The following is a 19,268-nucleotide window of genomic DNA, read 5'->3' as shown; positions in this document are numbered from 1 at the left end:
GAAATTAATTAAAAGACATATATAGACATAAGCGAATTTTCTAGATGTGTCGTTTTAAGAGGAGATCGATACAAGTCAATAGTTTTAATTCCTGTGAGTTAAAATGTACCTCTTTTTTACATTTCTAAAAAAAAAATAAATAGTTTTTACTTTTTTAAACTTTGAATTCGCATGTCTTATAAAAATAAAATTGTGCGAAGAAAATGTAATCAATTTAAATTAACTTTCATCGTTAATGATTTGATTGTAACCAGTATTTAAGTCATAAATTTAGAAATCCAATACCTAAGCACTTTGGAAATTCAATCGACTTATAATGTTATATTATTGAGAACTAAATTATTATATATTATGTTATAGGTACTTTCTATTGCCAACCGAAACGTATTATTTTTCTATTGCGGTTTGTATACATGAATAATTTATGTTAATTTATCATATAAAGCTACCATCAAATTAAAAATAAATAAATATGTAGGTATATTACTTTTAATATTGTTCTTTGTTTATAAGATAACGTGCTTAAAAAAAATCATAACAAACTTCTATTAACAATGAATTTTTTCATCATCAAGTAAGTACATATATGAGTGACTCGATACTATTTCTATCATCGCTTTCATGCTTATACTTATAGTACTTACTTCAGTTAGAAATTCGACGACTTCTTAAAAATATTCTTATTCGCGGAAAACGTCAAGTACATTTCGGGGGTGCTGACTTCACAGTTGCTACAAGAATTTATTATCGCCCTCGTCGGTGCCTATATACTACGTGAGAGAAGGATACACTGATTTACCCCTCTTCCCCGGAGAATACGGCTTGTCCCCTGAGTCATAAGTAAATCCGAGCGGTCTAGTCGTAAACAAATAATAAAAAAACAATCTGCAATTGCTTCGTATAAATAAATAATGTAAAATATTAACCCCGAGTTAAAAAAAAAAAAAAAATAATGTATAAATATAAATAAAAACAGTATTAGATAAATGTGATCTAAAATGTAGTTTTGAACGTTTTGATAAGTGTCTCATGATAGTAATATAATAATATACATTACACACATCGCTGCACTATCGTATTCGTTCGATATTTTACACGTTATATTCGTATGACGTGTTCGGTAAATTTTGAATCGACATCGGTGCGTTTTATAAAACTTTTTAAACGTTCTAAGCACACAAATTATATCATCATCTGAAATCCATACAATATACATCGTCGTCATCGTTACAATCTAATACACATGTAACGCGGGTAACGCGACGTAACGCATATAATTCATCATCATCATTATTAATTATTATTACTATTATTATTGTTATTAAATATTATCAATATCGTATAACTGATCCTAACGAATAACCATATCGACTAGCCACAATATCGTAAATAAAATGGAATGTATTAATAGACAACAACGTAAAATTAGTAAACTGTAATAGAAAAAAAAAAAAAAAAAATGGATCGAAAATGTTCAACCGTCCGTTTTGGTGGCGTTGGGCTTGTCCACGTAGAGTTTTGGCGGCATGGGCACGACGTACTGGCCGGACGGCGAGCGGGCGGACAGCGACAGGGCTGGCAACTGCACGTTGTACGGCGGCAGTATCGATCCCGGTTGCAGCTGCTGCGTGACCGGCGGCAATTGCGGTATGTTGTTCTGGTACAGAACGGAGGCCGGGGCCACGAACGGGGCCTGGGGCGTGAACGGGGCCTGAGGCGTGAACGGGGCCTGCGGTACGTACGGGGCCTGCGGTACGTACGGGGCCTGCGGCACGTACGGGGCCTGGGGCACGTACTGCGGAGCCTGGGGCACGTACTGCGGTGGTGTCTGGGGCACGTACTGCGGCGGCAGGTGGACGACCGGCGGCAGCGGGTCCGAGGTGGACACCAAAAACGGCGTGCCGGCCACGATGCCGGAACCGCTGTCGGACCGCGTGCCGTACAGCTGATTGTTGACCGCGTCGCCGGCCTGTCCGCCGGCGGTGTGGTAACCGTCGCCGTTACCGAACTGGCCTTGTTGACCGCCCGCGTTCGTCTTCACCGACGAATCGTGGTATCCCCCTCCGAACGCCTTGCCTTCTCCGTCTCTAAACCTGTGAACCGCAAAAAAATAAAAAAACCCAAAGTGTAACTACTCCGCCGCCGTCTTCGTCGCGAATCGCCCGTAGGTATACCCTTGGAAAAACTAAACGTCGCATCGTGTAATCTGCCGAGCAGAGAGGTCTTATAATATAATGTAAAATATGCGAATATCGGCTATTTGGACTTGATGGCCAAAAATGAAAAAAATATTAACCTTCTCCCCCCCCCCCCCGAAAATGCACACCGGACGGATAAAAACTGTGAAAATCTCCTGCGAAAAATGACACTTGATACTGTTTTGTCGACATCATTATCACGACCCAATTATTATTTAATATGATATATTTTATAGAACAAACGTTTCCGAGACTCGTGTCAAATGAATTCAATTATCATCAGCCGCACGAAATCGAAATCGGAAATAAATTCAATGAAATGAAAGGGACGTTATGCCCGCATAATGTATACTCGTATAATTTAATACACAACCGTTTTAACGCAATCACACCGATCACGTCCTGCAAATAGCAACGATTTTACAACGTCTTACAGTTTACGCGGCGCATCATTAATTATGCAAGTCATATTATGATTAATCGTACCACTTAATATTATAATATATTACCTCTGATCCTTCGCACCATACTGAATCACTCCGCCGTGTCCGAGACCGTCGTCGTAATACGTAGCTTTATTGCCGCTTTCGTTTTTCTGATACGAAGTGCTGAATCCAGCGACTTGGTGTCCCTTGTTCCGTCCGTTTATCCCGCCGTAAGCTCCGCCTTCGACACTTGTAACGCCACGGTCGTTGACACCTTTGGTTTTTATTCACTCATACCGTCAACATGCATACACCACGCGAAATTCAAAAGTACTTGCAATTCGTAAACACTCACCGCCATACGTATTGCCGACGTCATATCCGTTTAGCGCACCGTTATTGTCCCGGTAGAACCCGTTCTGGTCCCGATATCCGTTGGCGTCGATTTTGTTCCCGCCGAACGCCTGTAACGCTTGCAATCCGTTCAACGCCAAGTTACTGCCAGCCGTACCGTATCCCTGGGGCACTTGGTCCACGCTCCAGACTCCCGCCGGATTTATGATGGGTGGTCCTGCGGGCTTTAACTGAACAAAATCGCCACCCATCACGGTGTCCAGCGTTAAATTTATATAAAACGCCTGGACTGCCAATCCGATTCCGGTTAGATGTAACGTTTTATTAGATGCCGTTGAAACTTTTGTCATTATCAACTACCTGTTGATTAAATATTAATTAAACATTTTCTACGCCCGAGTTTTAAACGTCACCTTTAAAACGTGATTTATACTACAAGCTGGATATTATTCCCAGTAGATTGAGTGTTCGTTAGCGTATTTTTTCGCTGTATACAAATTTATAACTGTCTTAAAATAAACTCTTTACTTTCAATTATATTGTCAATGTTTTTGGTAGGTAACCGATTTTCTTAATTACGTCTTCTTGATTATAGATTTCTCTACTGTGTGTATTATTATAAAATTACTGCGTAGTATAATTAGGTATTACGCGTAAATGTCAAGTACGTCTGCTGTGTCTGTCCATAGTCCGTCCGATTGAAATAATTTGCCATGGTTACCAATACTATTGTAGATCTTACAAAAAATGTTATATTATATTATATTGTATTATAATTTAATTTGCATTCCTAATTCCTATAGAAGCTAAAGTACTTTGTGCCTACCATTGTGTTTGATATACTCATTATTATTTATTTGTTTATTTATTAACTTTAAATAAACTTTTATCTTTTATGATATTAATTTTATTATAACAACTAGTATAACTACTTACAATTTATTTACGACTTGATTTAATTTTATTTATGTTTTATTGATGATAATTTAGTCCCATTGAGTTTGATTAAACATCATAATGTTAATTATTGGTTATAATAAATTTATGAACTAGAATATATAATCATAATATGAGTATGCAATTAGTACGAGCACTAATAAATAATGGGTATGAGACATAAGTACACGATTAAATATGAGAACATAACATAATATGACTTATTTTATACTTATAGACGCAAAAAGTTAATACCTACAATTAAAATACAACTCATAAATGGCAGTAGAAGATATTATATTTTAATCAATTAAAACGAATTACATCAAAGTTCGAGTTAATCTTGTTTTAATATTGTGGCTTTATTGTTTAATATACTCGTAATAAACTTAATTGTTTTTGAAAAAAATACGTAATTCTTATTTGTATTGATTTTCTTTTCTATAGTTCAAATAAATAATTATATAAATACTATTTACAAATAATGAACCTAACTTAAACGTAAGTTATTAAATAGTAATCAATTAATTTAATTATTGTCAATAAAATACTCACTATCAAGTATAATGCTGTTGTTATTTTTTGTCTATTGTTTTTTTTTTTTGTATGTATATATTAATTATTTTTGTTCATTAACATGCGGTTAAAACTTTTATTGTCGTTTAAGGGTTATGTAACACATTTCTGTATATTATAATATATTATAATATGTACCAATATCATTTTTTTTTTTATTCAAATATTGATAAAAATAGACGAATCCTAAAAATACCTTGCACTCGATTTAAATAAATATTAATTAGAAGCATATTAAATTATAATTTATTGCTTTTAATCGAAAAAAACTACGTAATGAGGATTATAAAGGTTAACATGACAATAACTAGTCTCTTATAAAATGTTTAATATAATATATTGTTATAAATTATTTATTATTGATATTTTTTTTATATTTATATTTTTTGTTAATATTGTAACTTGATTATTTCCATAGAATAATAAAATATAATGCTCATATCTATCAATAAAAAACTACAGTAGGTATATCAAGTTAATATATTATTATTATTATTTATTCTTGTTATTTTTATAAAAATATAATAAATTGTTAAAACCCAAACACATATTTCTCAATTACATTTTTAAATTAATGTTATAAACATTAAAATGAATGTAAAAACAAACTAGTGTAATGCCAATAAAGAATATTGTGCAGAAACATCATTAAAAATATTAACTATGAATTTCTAGACATGAATAGTTTAGAGTTTTTTTATATTCATGTCTAGAAATGCACTGTTATTTAAGGTATATATAGGTACATGATAAATTAAATTTAAGGTCACAGATTAATCATCCGGAACGTTCACCTGCTAATTATTTTAATCACGATTAGAAACCGTTAGTAAAAATAAATCGTTAATCATCAAATATAAATATTCAACAATTTATTATTTATTTGTTTATATTAATTTTTGATAAATTTTTGTTAAATTACATCGAACATAGAAGTACCTAAACGTATTATATGGTTATTTATAATATCTGTAAAGATTTTTAAAGAGTGATACCAAGCAAAACAGTGAACGTGTTTTAAAAAAATGTAAATGTTTAATATTATAGAAACGAACGCGTGGAGGGCTTAACAAATGTTATAGGTACTAAAGATATGTATCTACACTATTTTACATGCTATAAAATTACAGTTCGAGTACGAGGTTGTATTCTTTTTGTCTATTGTATACCCAACCGAATAGAATATTAAGGTCGGGCGAATCTCACGAGGACAGACTCTTTTTTTTTTTTTTAATATACTTAAGTTCAAGCAGATAATATGTGAAACTATAAGGTCAAACTACGGTTCTTAAAAATAATAGAAACTTCTGAGTTGGGAAGGAGCATAGATAAATAAAGACGCATAAAAAAAAAAGCGTGATCATTCAATACACACAATATTTTTAAATGAACGCCTATTAAATTATAATTGTACGCAATTTAACTTAAACGAGAATGCAATCATAATTCCCTCGTTGTTAAATTATTATTCAAGAAACGATTGAATAAAATAGCGTATTAAACTGTGCATTACAAATTACAGCAAATCATAATTTAAGTATTTCCAAAAACAGTTCTTAAGTTTGTTATTCATACTGGTAAATGGAATCAACACATCAAAGAAATCACATGCAACATACACAGTAATCATGCTATACACCTATATCGTTATTTACTATGGTCTAATGTGTGTTCTAATACATATGTTTCCATAAAAGATTCGGTGATAAGAAAAAAAAAATGTCGAAAATAATAACAATGACAAAACTAGTGTAAAGAACAAACAAAAGTAAACAGACATAATTTGGTATAATATTGTTTTACAGCTTACCCGCGGTAATGTTGACCGTTCTCTCTATTAAGAACAATATCATGATTATAATATCATTATTAAACATTTGCGTGAAAATAAAACAGTTATAGATACCTAGATACAATAAGTAAAATGTTATATTAGTTGGAATAAAAAACAAACTTACAATAGTTATACACTGATCGAAACGAAAAGGCTTATTGTCGCACACCACGCCGAACGAATTCACCGATTTTTCAAAATACAAAATGAGTAAAATGACACTATAAAATAATATTTTATTATCGCCGTATAGTAGTAAATCTGCAGCTGTATGTATCACTCACTTCGTACACTATCGCGGCTAACCGCGTTTCAAGCCGACTCTGTCTCGCCAAGTAAATCGTATAACGCGAAACGTTTTACTAAATTCATATAATATACACAAAAACACTCATTCGTTTTGGCTAATGCCTACACCCAAACCGTTTTTACAGTTTAATGGTGAATTATCGGGTTCAGGGTCAATTATTGAGCATAAATCGGCTGCGGTGCATTGTTTCCGATCACCGCCAAGTGAACACCAAATATATAATATAGTATATATATTTATTTAACTAGGCAGGCAGGTATGTTAGCACTTATATATAAATATAAATATGTATATGTATATTGTATATTATATACAAAACGCACTGTTATTCTACAGTGTATATGATCATTATTAAGAACATTATTATAAGTTATAACCTTCAATTACTACTAACGTGACGTCGTCTCGCATTCCCGACAGTCTTCAGAATCTGACTTCAAAACTTCAAATGCATTTCAAAATGATAGGTATTTTAAACCTCCAATCAAGTATTATTTATTTTAGACTTCTAAAAGTAATAAGTATCTACATTACTAAAGTATCCCGTATGTATTTGGTTGAATTAAGTTTTCAGGAATAACCCGTAATATAATAATATAATACTCTGTTTTATTATTTATGACAATGTGATATCACAAATTCACAAGACATTGATTTTTGTGTCCAGCAACTGTAAAAATTGTGTGTCGGCACTTAGTTTTTTTTTTAATTGTTATCTTTAATTTCAGTACCAGTTAAGAATATTTATTACTTAAAATGTTTAATTTTATTATGTTTTTGCAATCAATGATAAATATAACAGAATATTTAAACATAAGTAACAATAGTCAATAAGTACTTATTTTACTAATATTTTTAAAATAAAACATTAATTATATTTTTTTTTTTAGAAGTTACATTAGGTAGGTGCATATCTTAATGTTAGTATTCTTAACGTCTAAACAATAATAAAATATAATACAATACAAATGTAATATATATACTTACGAGTATATATATAAATATAGGTTATTAAATTAAATTAAATATATATATATATTAATATTTTTATTATTATAACAAAAGTATGTAAATAACTTAACATAAAGAATAGTGAGATGATACAAAGAAGCTAAGTAGGTAATAATCTGTATAATGATATCTTTATCAAACTGAAAAATATTTGAAGTAATAACTTTATAAAATTAAAAAAGTAAAATGATACTATTTTGAGAGTAAATTTGTAATTATTTTAACGAAAAAGATGTTTAATTTGATTCAGCTTAGAGGTTTGAACGTATAAGTATAGGTAGGTTTTGAAGACAATTTTAAAGGGCTTTTATACATGATCAATTGTAGAGGGTGGAATCTCCTTATTTCACCCCCGTTTTAACCCCAGCAAAATACTATAGCGTTACTTACTGGGCTAAAATATTGTATTCTTAAAATTTCTGACAATATAAATTTTGTATAATGCATTAAATCATTTCAATAATACTTCGTTTCAATGGTATATTATTATTAAAAATAATTAATTTTGATTTTGTGATATTATTCTTGTTCGAATTTTAATGTTATTCAACTAAATTTGCATTTATTTATTGTTTTACACACTTTTAGGGATGCAAGTAATATTAATAATGGAAGATACAATCTCATATTTAAAAGTTAAAACCATAGCATGTCATATTTTTATTGGATTTTACGATTATTACATGGAATAAAATATTTTATTAATATAAAATTATATTTATATAGCATGTATTTATGTTTTATTATTTAAATAATATAATTGTAGATTTTTAAGGTAAATAAATATGTGTAATTATTAACAGCAACCCGGGTTAAATCTAGGTTTTTGTTCTGCGATGTATAAAGCAGACGTTTGAATGTCAACATCTTCTCTAATCAACATTTCTCTGAAAATAATTTTTTGACAATTTAGTAACTGTAGATACAATACTATATCGTATCAATATTAACAAATTTTTATTTACATTTTATTGGATATGTGATTAGTAATTCGAAATGTTTAAAAGTAATTATATGTAATTTATTTATACATATTATATTGTTAAATGATTAAAATATGCGTACAACGTGTTAAGTTCAATATCTGACTGTGTATAAGAAATCAATTAAAAAAAAAGTTATACCTGCATAGCGTAATCAATGCATTGTTAATGTTTGTTCCTAGTTTGGAACTAGTTTCGAAAAATGCTGCATCGTAATCCTTTGCCAAAAGTTCACCATGATTTGTGGACACGCAAGTCAATCCTTGCAACTCTGCCTCACGCCTTAAATCCAGTTTGTTACCGCAAATACAAATCGGTAACTGTTTATCAGATACTTCCTATGTATAAATATATTGAAATTATTAAGTAGGTATTATAGGTACTTTTGTTTATTAGTACATAACAAATACTCATTACTAAAATTATTATTATTTTGATAACATGTAATAATATTTTTTATTTTCAAAAACCACCTAAAGGGAAATGTAGAGCTTACACTGACTGCAGCTAGCACAATATCAACATTCTAAATAATAACCCATGATAAAAAAATATCACTTATCTAATAAATAAGTGTATACCAGGAAAAGAGTTGATTAACTCGTAAGTAAACAATTTTTCGAGTTACGGTTATTTGAAAAAAAAAGATTTATTTTCGATAAGTAAAACTTTATGCACTATAAATATATTTTATTATATCAATTTATCTTGAAAAATAAAATAATAAATATTTTTAAATTAACTTTTAATTTCTAACTTGTACACGTTTAATTATTTATTAAATACTAGTCAATTGTAACAAGGAAATAGAGCAAACAGTGTTTTATGAATTATTAAAAAAATTATTATGATGTGTACACTGTACACAAATCGTTTTGAATTAAAAATATTTACATATACCGTTCTAAAATCGTGTTATTTACATTGAATTTATTTTAATTATTTTTAAGAGGCTTCTTTACTTCCAAACATTTTACTGTAAAGACTTAAAGTTTTCACAAAATTAAATTAATTAACGTCATCAGATTTTTAATCTGAAAAAATATGAAGACACTAATTTTGAGTAGTATAATTAATAGCGAGTAGCGTGTTTAAAATATTCTAATGAATTTTTTTTTATCTCTATTAAAATATTGAAAAATTATGATATAAATAAACTAAACATTTAATATACGATTTTTTCTTAGAATCTTATCTTTAATTCATTTATTTAATTAGCTTAGTTGCAATTTTGATTTTAAAATAATTTAACATTTATTTAAATCAATTTATTACTGAAATTAAATTGATTTAAAGAAAATTAAAAATGCACTAATTCTAATACGAATCTAAAATTTTTAATTTAATACTATTATCAATAATTAATATATACATATAGGTATTATACATGAATATAATTATCTATATTGACTATTAGGTATAACTATGGTCATTCATTAAATAATCTTTTTACCGTGATCGATAAAACCCATTGACGAATATTGATAAAAGATTTTTCATTCGTTACATCATAAAGTAAAACGACTCCATCTGCTCTTCGAAAATACGCTTTTGTAATGGAACGAAATCTCTCTTGTCCTTTAAACAACATGGAATGTTTTAAATGTATCATTAGTCTTTTGCAAAATTCATAAGTCTTGTTAAAATAATTTTAACTATAAAAAATACATAATCTACTGAAGCATATATAATATTAGTAGTGATTATTTTATGTCTTAACATTTATTTCAATTACAAACTAATTAAAGTATTGTAATTATTATTTGATTTATAAATTATATAAATTAATTTAAGTTTCAAATTCCAAATAATATAATTTATTTATTAAAAACTTTTAAATTTTCATTACTAATTATTTAAAGTTTCCTATGAAACTTCTTGCTCAACATGGTGATTAAATATTTTAAATTTTAAAAATCTCCGTGAAGTACTAGGTTCCTTCTAAAGTATGTATTTTTTCAGTAAATATACTTTTTTTTTTTTAAATAAATACTATTAATATGTTATAATAGATATAAAGCCTAAATTCCGATGCAATATGCAATTATTATTATTATTATTATTATTTTTTTTTTTTTTTTTGTTGCTCTAGAAAAATAGGTAGGTACTCTCAAGGTACACAATTCGGCCCTAGTAAAAGATACTTAAAAATAAAAGTTATATGTTATATTTTTCATTATTTTATGATTCTTAAAGCATTTTTTAGTGTTTTAAGGTAATTTTATTATTTTTAAGAAAATTGATTTACTGAAGAAATTGTTTAGGGTAAATGCAATGCTAAAAATATAACAGGTATAAAATAGTTAAATGTAGATTTTAATGTCATTTAACACCTTCATTTTATATTTTGTATACTTAGAACAAATAATACAGCCCTGATATGATGTTGTTTATTGATAAAACCTATGGCATTTGAGTCATTACCAATTTTTTCGATAAAATAATTAAATTTTTTTAAATATTTAAATTTAAATTTAAAAAAATATTTTATTGTGATTTTTTATGAGTATTATTATTATAAGATATTTTTTTCTGGGAATTTAAATTCAAGTCCTATAAATATAATAATTGTGTAATAGTTTTTTCTATAGTATGCTTTCTTCAGAATCAATATTCATTGGTTATTCATTGCTCGACTGTAGGAAATTCAAGGTCTTTCAAAAGTCAAGATCAATATTTAAGCACGAATAGTAAATACATAAAAAAAATTTTTAAACACTTAAAATACTCTCAAAATGTTAAATGATATACAATATTATATCAGAACTCATGTTTTCTTAATTTTTTTTATATATAAAAAGTAGAGACTGACATAAAAAAATGGCAATTACATGAATCAAAGTTACGTAACTTGGTTACATTTGTAATAATTAATCAGTTATACAATTTTTAAATAATTTTATGATGTAATTTGTTATGATATTAATGTTGTATTTTTAAATAAAATTTATGTAATTTAAATTCAAATTAACATAATTTTTAAATATTTTAAATAATATTTAGTCAACAATCTTTTTTTTATATTTTTAGTATAATACTTAAAAATTATGTGTTTTAGTGTAATAGTATTTAATTCCAAAAATGTTATTTTACTATGATGTATCAAGTGTTAAACGACTGGAAGTTAATTTAAAAGAATTAATTTAACGATTGTCAAGTGTATCGTGTGCAAACTCTAGTTTGTATTATCTCTATAATATTTTTAGAAAATAATAATTTTCAAAGTTAATTTTTTTGAAAGAGTTGATCTTTTTAAATGTTACCAGCTGTATCCCATAACTGTAATGCTACACTTCTATCATCAACTCTAATTGTTTTCACTTGAAAGTCAACACCTGTGAAATTAAATTTGAAAACAATAATTAATATTAATCAATAACTATCTGTTCAAATTGTCTATTTATTATTAATACAAATATGCTGCATTAATTTTTTTAAACTCCCCCATAAGGCGTATTCATAGAAAACATTTTAAATTAGTAATTATTACTTATATTCTTTTGATTGTTATAATTATTACTTAGATTTTAAGATTTTTTCTGAAATATTTTAATGACATTTAATTGATACCTAAAGTAGATCCAAGTTTTGTGGAGAAGGTGCCTTTACAAAAACGATGTATGAAACATGTTTTTCCAACAGCTGCGTCACCGGCGAATACAATTTTATATGTTCTTTCTGGATCATTACCCATCATATCATAACTACTTATACTCATTGCACTAGCTGGTGTATGAAATTGCATCATATTTTGTGAATCACGACCAGATAAACTCATTTCTTCATATTCTATCTGAAAACGATTGTAGTATTAATATAAATTTGATAAATTCTGACGATTATAAAGTATAAAGTCTCTAGCTATATTATTTATTTACCTTAAATTATTTGGTATACCACGTAATGAAAAACAACTTACACACATAATAAATTTATATTATGTAAGAATAACTTTTTTAGTATTCTACAGAAATTTAATGATGATGCACTATGTATTGTTATACTTTTTGAAATGACCTAGAACTAATTTAACCTTTCATAAAATGAGCCAATTTCATGAAATTATAAATATAGTAATGTTTTAAGTACCTAATACTTATCTACAAGGTAATTATTATTTTGTTTTTAGAATTTATTTTTCGATAAAACCCAAAATCAATAAATTAAGTCTTTTTATTTTATATTGTTTGATACTCGAGTGAGTCACTTATCTTATTTGAATAAAAACAATTAAAATTATATAATACGAGTAATATAAAAATATTAAATTAAATGTATTAAAAAATTACGAGAAAAAAATGAAAAAACTGTTGTTCTATATCGTTGATACTTTTTAAAACATAAATTTCAAACATAAAAGAACCAGAAATAATCAATATAAAAAGCATGATTAAAAAATGCATGAACATAATCATTAAAATAGTCGTTTAACACTATGATAAGTTAAAATCCAAAAATTTAAACGCAATGAACTATAATAGACCGAAAAAGGAAATAGTTACTAATAACAAAAATGACGCACTTAAAAAATTTTAAAAAATATCTCCAAATATCTGGTAAAAGCAAGCAAAAAATCCTGTGGATTATATAGTAAATAATAATAAAATAAGTAATAGTTTTAGGCCTTTAGAATTTTTGCCCTTGGAGTTCTGTATTACAACAAAACAATTAAAATCATTATTCTTCTTTTAAATAACCTATATCGTCAACATTCTAATGTTTTTATGCATGTATCAAAAAAAATATGCTAGTATATTTTCAGATTTTTGGGTTATAAATTATGAGCAAAAAAAAAAATTGTAAATTTTTGTTATTATGTTGGAATATTAACTTCAAACTTTCTAAATAACTTTTTCTAAAATTGTTATAAAAAAATGTATGCAGGATATTGATTGAATTTTAAAGTTTTTTAACCAAACCTTAATATTTTAATTAATACACTAAAAAAATATTCAAACTTTTAAATACTTACATAACTTATTGAGTTCAAGAATTTATAATTTAAATAACAATTGAATATTTTAACTTTCTAAGAGTAATACTTTTTGCATTACAACAAAAAAAACTTAAATTGTTTGATAAGATTTCGTTTGTTTTTTATAAAATGATTATTTTTTAATTATAAAATTTATACTTCACAATCGTTTCAGAATATTTTTGGAATTATATTTAAGTTACTTCATAATTATTATAAGAAAAATGTACATAAAACCTTGTAATTTTTGATGAATTTTATCTTAATTTTAACTTCAAATACTAAAAAAATTACTGTAGATTTAATATTAACTTTTTTTTAATATTCTACTATAACTATAAATAACAATTTATAAAAGCCCTGTATTACATTTTAAAGTTTTTGATAAAGCGTAAATTTTTGATCAATATTTAAAAAAATAAAAATAATTTGTTTTCAAATTACAATAAAATAACAAAATTAATTTGTATAAAAATCGTCATTATTATTTATTTATTTTTTTTTTTTGCTTATCATAAATATTAAAAAAAAACCACTGGGAATTTTTAACCTTAACCATCAATACCATCACCTAAAAAAGTAACCAACTAGGACTGCATCTTCTAGAAAAAATATTGTTAACATTATTTGGTAAATTTACTTAATGTATCAAATATAAATATGAAAGTGATAAAAATATTGTAGTTTAAATTTTTTCATTTAAAATTTATCATATGAATCACTTTATTCATTGAATATTTTCCCAATATCAACTAGTTTTACTATTATATTAATTTATATTTTATAATATTTTAAGTTAAATAAATAAAAATGTATATAATTCGTTAATTTATTCTATTCCCCCAACTTTTAAAAATTACTAATTTAGTAATTTAAAAAGCAAAAATCACATGCTAAATCACCAATAACATTTAAAACATTTTAACTTTTAAAATTTTAACAACACTCCGACTTGAGTGTATTATACGAGTATTAACTAAATTATTAAACATCAATCATTTAATGGATTTTTAAAACGAATAAATGAATCCAGATCATAAAATAGTTTTATAATTCCTAATGAAATGCCTAATAAAATGTTTAAAATAAAAATATTAATGCTAGTCATTACTAATTAATTTACTAACACCTATAATACGAGCTAATAAATGCTTATTTCTTAAAAATATTTCATATCCAACATCTTATAAAAACAATATAATTAAGAATCATATTATTATAAGAGATTTAAAGATACCTTAGAATATTAAGAAAATACTATAATTTTTGTTTTATTGACAAATAATAGAGTTATTAGTTATTATTTATTCGTTTTATTAATAGCATATTAATAAAACAACATATTTTTATTTCTTACATTTAATAGTTTTAATTACATATTAATTTTAAATACCGTTTTTGCTGAATGATAAGGTGCATTGATTGAAGATGCACTTGAGAGTTCATCTTGTAGATCTCTTTGATAATAATTATTTGATTCCATAAGAGTAGACCGTCCGCTGTCTAAAATTTGACAAAACAAAAAAAGTATGTTGGACCTTGTAAAATATATTTATATAACGGTAGTTAATATTAATGATTCTGAAATTACCAATATCATCCATTAGTCGTTTTATAGTATATTGTGCTCCACTTTGTTCTTCCAAAGGATCGATACTTACTTGTGTTCTAATAATATTAAAATATATTTAATATAATATTATAATAGTGATTTTATTTATATCATTGAAAAAAGTTACACACTTGTTGTTAAACTCCTCACATTTAATTTCATATTCGGATCTAAGTTTTTCCATTTCCGTACGAACCACTGCCAAATTAGTTTGGGTATCAATTAATTTACGTCTAAGTTCTCTTGACTCTTCTATGGTCTCGTCCAAATCGTTTTTGTCCGCTTTTTTTTGGCTTAACACAGTGTTCACCTTTATAAAATTCAATTGTGTTAAACATAAACCAGAACATATTAATGATATATATTGTAAACCTTCTGAAACAATTTCAAATGTGTTTTTAATTCTATTGTTTCGGCTTCCATTTTTTTCATTAATTCTTTTTTTTCAAATTCAAATTGTTCTCTTGCCTCGTCTCTAGCTTGAGCTTCAACTTTTGCAACTTGCGCATCTATTTCTTCTTCTAAGCCCCGCAGTCTTGTTAGATGTATTTGACGCTCACTAAAAAAAAAAAAAAAAAAAAATATTATTATTATTAATTATTATATATTTTTATATTATATTTAATACTGATGCATTTTACCGATTAAACATATTTTCAAGCTTTTCATTATCTTCGTGTAATCGTTTTACATCTTCCATTAATGAACTCAAAGCTCCCTCAAAATGCGTTATTAGTTCTGATGATGGACTACAATTCTGAATTTCCATGTACAAATCCGCTAATTTTTTTCCACTGAAAATATAAATGGGTAAATGACTTAATAATATGTAAAAAAAAAAAATAATAGAAACATTATTTGGTTATATAATTCAAAATTTGTATAATTTTATACATCATTGAATAGTAAAGAAATGTATAAATTCAACGAATACCTTGTAACATCTCGCACATATTTAGGCCTCATGTTTGGTGTAGAGTGTTATCTACGTAACGATAGAATATACAAGGGTCACCAACCCATTGCCGAAGTTGAAAAACTAGATTTTATGGGGTTTTTCTTTTTTATAATAATAATAATAATAATAACAACTCATGTCACAAAAATGTAGGTATAAAAAATGTAGTATATTAAATGTAGATATGTAAGTTATGACCGAGCTAAGGAAGCTCAGACGGGCGTAAAACTAAGAAAAAATAATACAAAGAATGATAATAGTTTCGACGACAAGACAAAAATCATCTCACGTTAGATGGATTAAAAATTATTAACATAGATAAATTGGTTATGATCAAGCCATTCATCAGTTCCCCTACACTGTTACCTGGCATATGGAAATAATATGATAAAAATAATAAAAATAACAATAACTATATTTACGCAAATAAAACAATAAAAATACAAGCCAGGGTGAGAACCGCTTAGAAATTATGAAACATTTCATTTCATAGAGTGCATAACTTTACCTTCAAGTATGTTTTTCACGTATACCCAAGAGGACCTAACGACAGACCCGCCGGTGTACTTCTTTACCATGATAAGGCAGCGTATGGAAAAATAAATGACACTACACTATATAGCTCGTTCGCTGATGATGTGAAAAAGTCGTCGGACGACAGAGACATTAAAGAAAAAGATGTACTTAACGATGATGATTATAATGAGCTATCCGATTCGATATTCTAATTGTCATTATAAACTATACAGTTCCGGTTATATTATCTGACCATATGGAAAGAAAAAGGACATGTGTGTATATAACACACAGGCAGATGTTAACGTCGATCAGTCGGTCTGTGTTCTATAAAAAAAGAAAAAAAAACTATCACACTTACATTATCAATGCCGAATATTATGAATAACTAATTAGAAAATGTATTTAATGTGTTTCATCTAATCTGTTCATACTTGTAATAACCTATATTTTTAATCTTTATATTGTATGTTATTTATTTAAATTTCTATTTTGACATGAAGTACAATTAAGAAAATAACAACTTAAATATGCATATATTCTATACCCATAATATACTGAAGTATACATATTATGTAACTGGTAAATCCATACATTTTTAAATAAGAATTAACAAAAAAATAAATTCAAAAACTATAAGAACAAACGTGGATAAGCTATTATAGAAAGTAGAGAAATATTAGCGAGTTGTCAAGAATATAATAAAAAGCTTCATAAATAAGTATATTAATCACAACAGGTAAAAACAAGAAGCGATAATATTAACTTAACGGTTGACTAGATAAGAATTTTTATAAAGCATTAAAAACTAATCCACTCTAAAAACTCTAAGTGTTGATAAGTTACTAATTGAGTAAAAGAAGCAAGGAAATGTATAGCTACTATAGAGATAGGATAAAAATTATACAATATACACATCACACATGTATGTAAGTATATACTAATAAACTATACATGTGCCTATTTTACTATCATACATTATATATTATGTATATTTTTGAATTAGGAATTCCTCAAAATTTGATTAAACTATGTAATAGACGTATTACCTATATAATATTATAATGCAACGATAAATATTTTAATAAACTTGATATAAGTTATAAATACCTCGTATGGAATAATTTTTTTAAAGCTGGCTCTCCGATAACAGCTACAAAATTTGACCAGGCTTGTGAATTTCTCTTTTCCAATTGCCCATGATGTATATATTCATTTTGTTTGTTTTGTTTATCAGGAGATAAAAAATCACGAAATCCCCACGCAAAGTCCTCCAAGCATATTTGTCCGTCGCCGTCGCGATCCAAATCTGTAAATATCACATCCGAATCGCTGGGTTCAATATCAAATTTGGCGCATAATTCTTGAAACTCTTCTGGACCAATTTTCCCTTCGCCATTTCGATCACATTCGTAGAATAAATCTTCTAAATGAACGTCACTCATTATGCTTCACACTTTTTTTTATAAAGTGTTCTTGCTTGTGTAAATGGCCCCTTTTACGCACTACATGATATTTGTAATAATTAAAGCCAACTAATATGTGTCATGGTAATAAAAACCAAACCGAAGAAAATAAATATGCACACGTAAATTATTCGTAATTATTAGTTAAGGTATCAATGACAAATATGCACTAAACGCACTCACTGTAATATACAAGATGTTTTAAAACATATAAAATTTAAAAAAATATGAAGTATATTTCATCACTAAAAATTAGCAAATATATTTTGTCACAAAAATATTTTACATTCACATACAATTTGGTCTATCAGACAACGCGACGTCATGTATTTGTTCATCGGTGCTATGTTGCTTAAGCTGTTTAAACACTGCACGAATCATTGTATAAATAATATCCATATTATTGCTTTATATATTACAACCAAAATATAACTTTATTAAAATGAATATCAGCGACTATTGTTATTACAATAGTAAATAATACAAATCTATATGGACGATAATTACTCGTATATTAGAATTAACATTATTAGATACAATTTTATGAAATAAAAATTATAATAAGAACACGTATTTGTTACTTAAATGATTTAACCTTCAACTTAATACTAAATTAAACATAAAATTAAATTATGATCATAACGTTTAAAAATTCTTAAAAGGAATAATAGAAATTGCATAGGTAATATGTTAGGTAAATTATTATAAATACAAATTGCTTGAAACCGATGAGAGATAATTTTTTAATGAAATGTGTTCCTAATTGAATATTGGTATTAAAAGATGAAAGTTGTTGTTTTAAATAGTTCCCATACGTCACCTGCAAGCGATTATATTAAATTATAAATTATTTTTTTTATAAAAATATATTTTTTAATTTATACTAAATAGTAGGTTATTTAAATTAAAAATAATTAATTTATTATTAATAATTTTTAGTTATTTTATAATTTAACTAAAATATAAAAACAATGTAAAAAATAGGTAAAAAATCAAATCAAATACTCGTAATATATAGTTAAATATACTTAAATCAAAACAAAATTTTAACAACTCGATATTCAGTATTGTTAATCAAATTAAGTATCTGATCCAGACCCCCAGAAATATCTTC

General features: G+C 26.7%; 2 protein-coding genes across 3 annotated transcripts; both read right to left on the bottom strand.

The window, feature by feature from the left end:
* Positions 1-974: 974 nt before the first annotated feature.
* On the bottom strand, positions 975-6,669 carry LOC112596564 (DNA-directed RNA polymerase II subunit RPB1-like). 2 transcript variants are annotated; one of them, XM_025342320.1, is made up of 5 exons: positions 6,608-6,669; positions 6,448-6,544; positions 2,979-3,337; positions 2,708-2,897; positions 975-2,093 (listed from the first exon to the last, which is right to left on the bottom strand). In XM_025342320.1, exons 3-5 carry the CDS (start codon positions 3,325-3,327, stop codon positions 1,475-1,477), a joined length of 1,158 nt encoding a protein of 385 aa, XP_025198105.1. In that variant the 5' UTR covers positions 3,328-3,337; positions 6,448-6,544; positions 6,608-6,669; the 3' UTR covers positions 975-1,474. The 2 variants fall into 2 exon arrangements, with proteins under 2 accessions (XP_025198105.1, XP_025198106.1); XM_025342321.1 differs by lacking the exons at positions 6,448-6,544; positions 6,608-6,669 and adding an exon at positions 3,391-3,637.
* Positions 6,670-8,376: 1,707 nt separating this feature from the next.
* LOC112596534 (ras and EF-hand domain-containing protein homolog) lies at positions 8,377-18,503 on the bottom strand. The gene is made up of 11 exons (XM_025342269.1): positions 17,799-18,503; positions 15,856-16,008; positions 15,587-15,773; positions 15,346-15,524; positions 15,194-15,270; positions 14,996-15,105; positions 12,198-12,420; positions 11,891-11,962; positions 10,081-10,205; positions 8,769-8,965; positions 8,377-8,531 (listed from the first exon to the last, which is right to left on the bottom strand). Exons 1-11 carry the CDS (start codon positions 18,131-18,133, stop codon positions 8,441-8,443), a joined length of 1,749 nt encoding a protein of 582 aa, XP_025198054.1. The 5' UTR covers positions 18,134-18,503; the 3' UTR covers positions 8,377-8,440.
* Positions 18,504-19,268: the final 765 nt, after the last annotated feature.

The sequence above is a fragment of the Melanaphis sacchari genome, unplaced genomic scaffold (assembly GCF_002803265.2).
Source record: "Melanaphis sacchari strain LSU unplaced genomic scaffold, SCAv2.0 Contig32_pilon_pilon, whole genome shotgun sequence".
In the NCBI taxonomy this organism is placed as follows: domain Eukaryota; kingdom Metazoa; phylum Arthropoda; class Insecta; order Hemiptera; family Aphididae; genus Melanaphis; species Melanaphis sacchari.
This window is presented reverse-complemented; position numbering and strand designations above follow the sequence as displayed.

Coding starts and splice junctions, on each gene's coding strand:
- LOC112596564 (XM_025342320.1), bottom strand. CDS start 3,327: ATGACAAAAGTTTCAACGGCATCTAATAAAACGTTACATCTAACCGGA. Junction 2,898..2,978: donor CGTCGGCAATACGTATGGCG/GTGAGTGTTTAC, acceptor TAAAAACCAAAG/GTGTCAACGACCGTGGCGTT. Junction 2,094..2,707: donor TATGGTGCGAAGGATCAGAG/GTAATATATTAT, acceptor TGCGGTTCACAG/GTTTAGAGACGGAGAAGGCA.
- LOC112596534 (XM_025342269.1), bottom strand. CDS start 18,133: ATGAGTGACGTTCATTTAGAAGATTTATTCTACGAATGTGATCGAAAT. Junction 11,963..12,197: donor AAAACTTGGATCTACTTTAG/GTATCAATTAAA, acceptor TTAATTTCACAG/GTGTTGACTTTCAAGTGAAA. Junction 8,966..10,080: donor AATGGGTTTTATCGATCACG/GTAAAAAGATTA, acceptor ATTTATACATAG/GAAGTATCTGATAAACAGTT.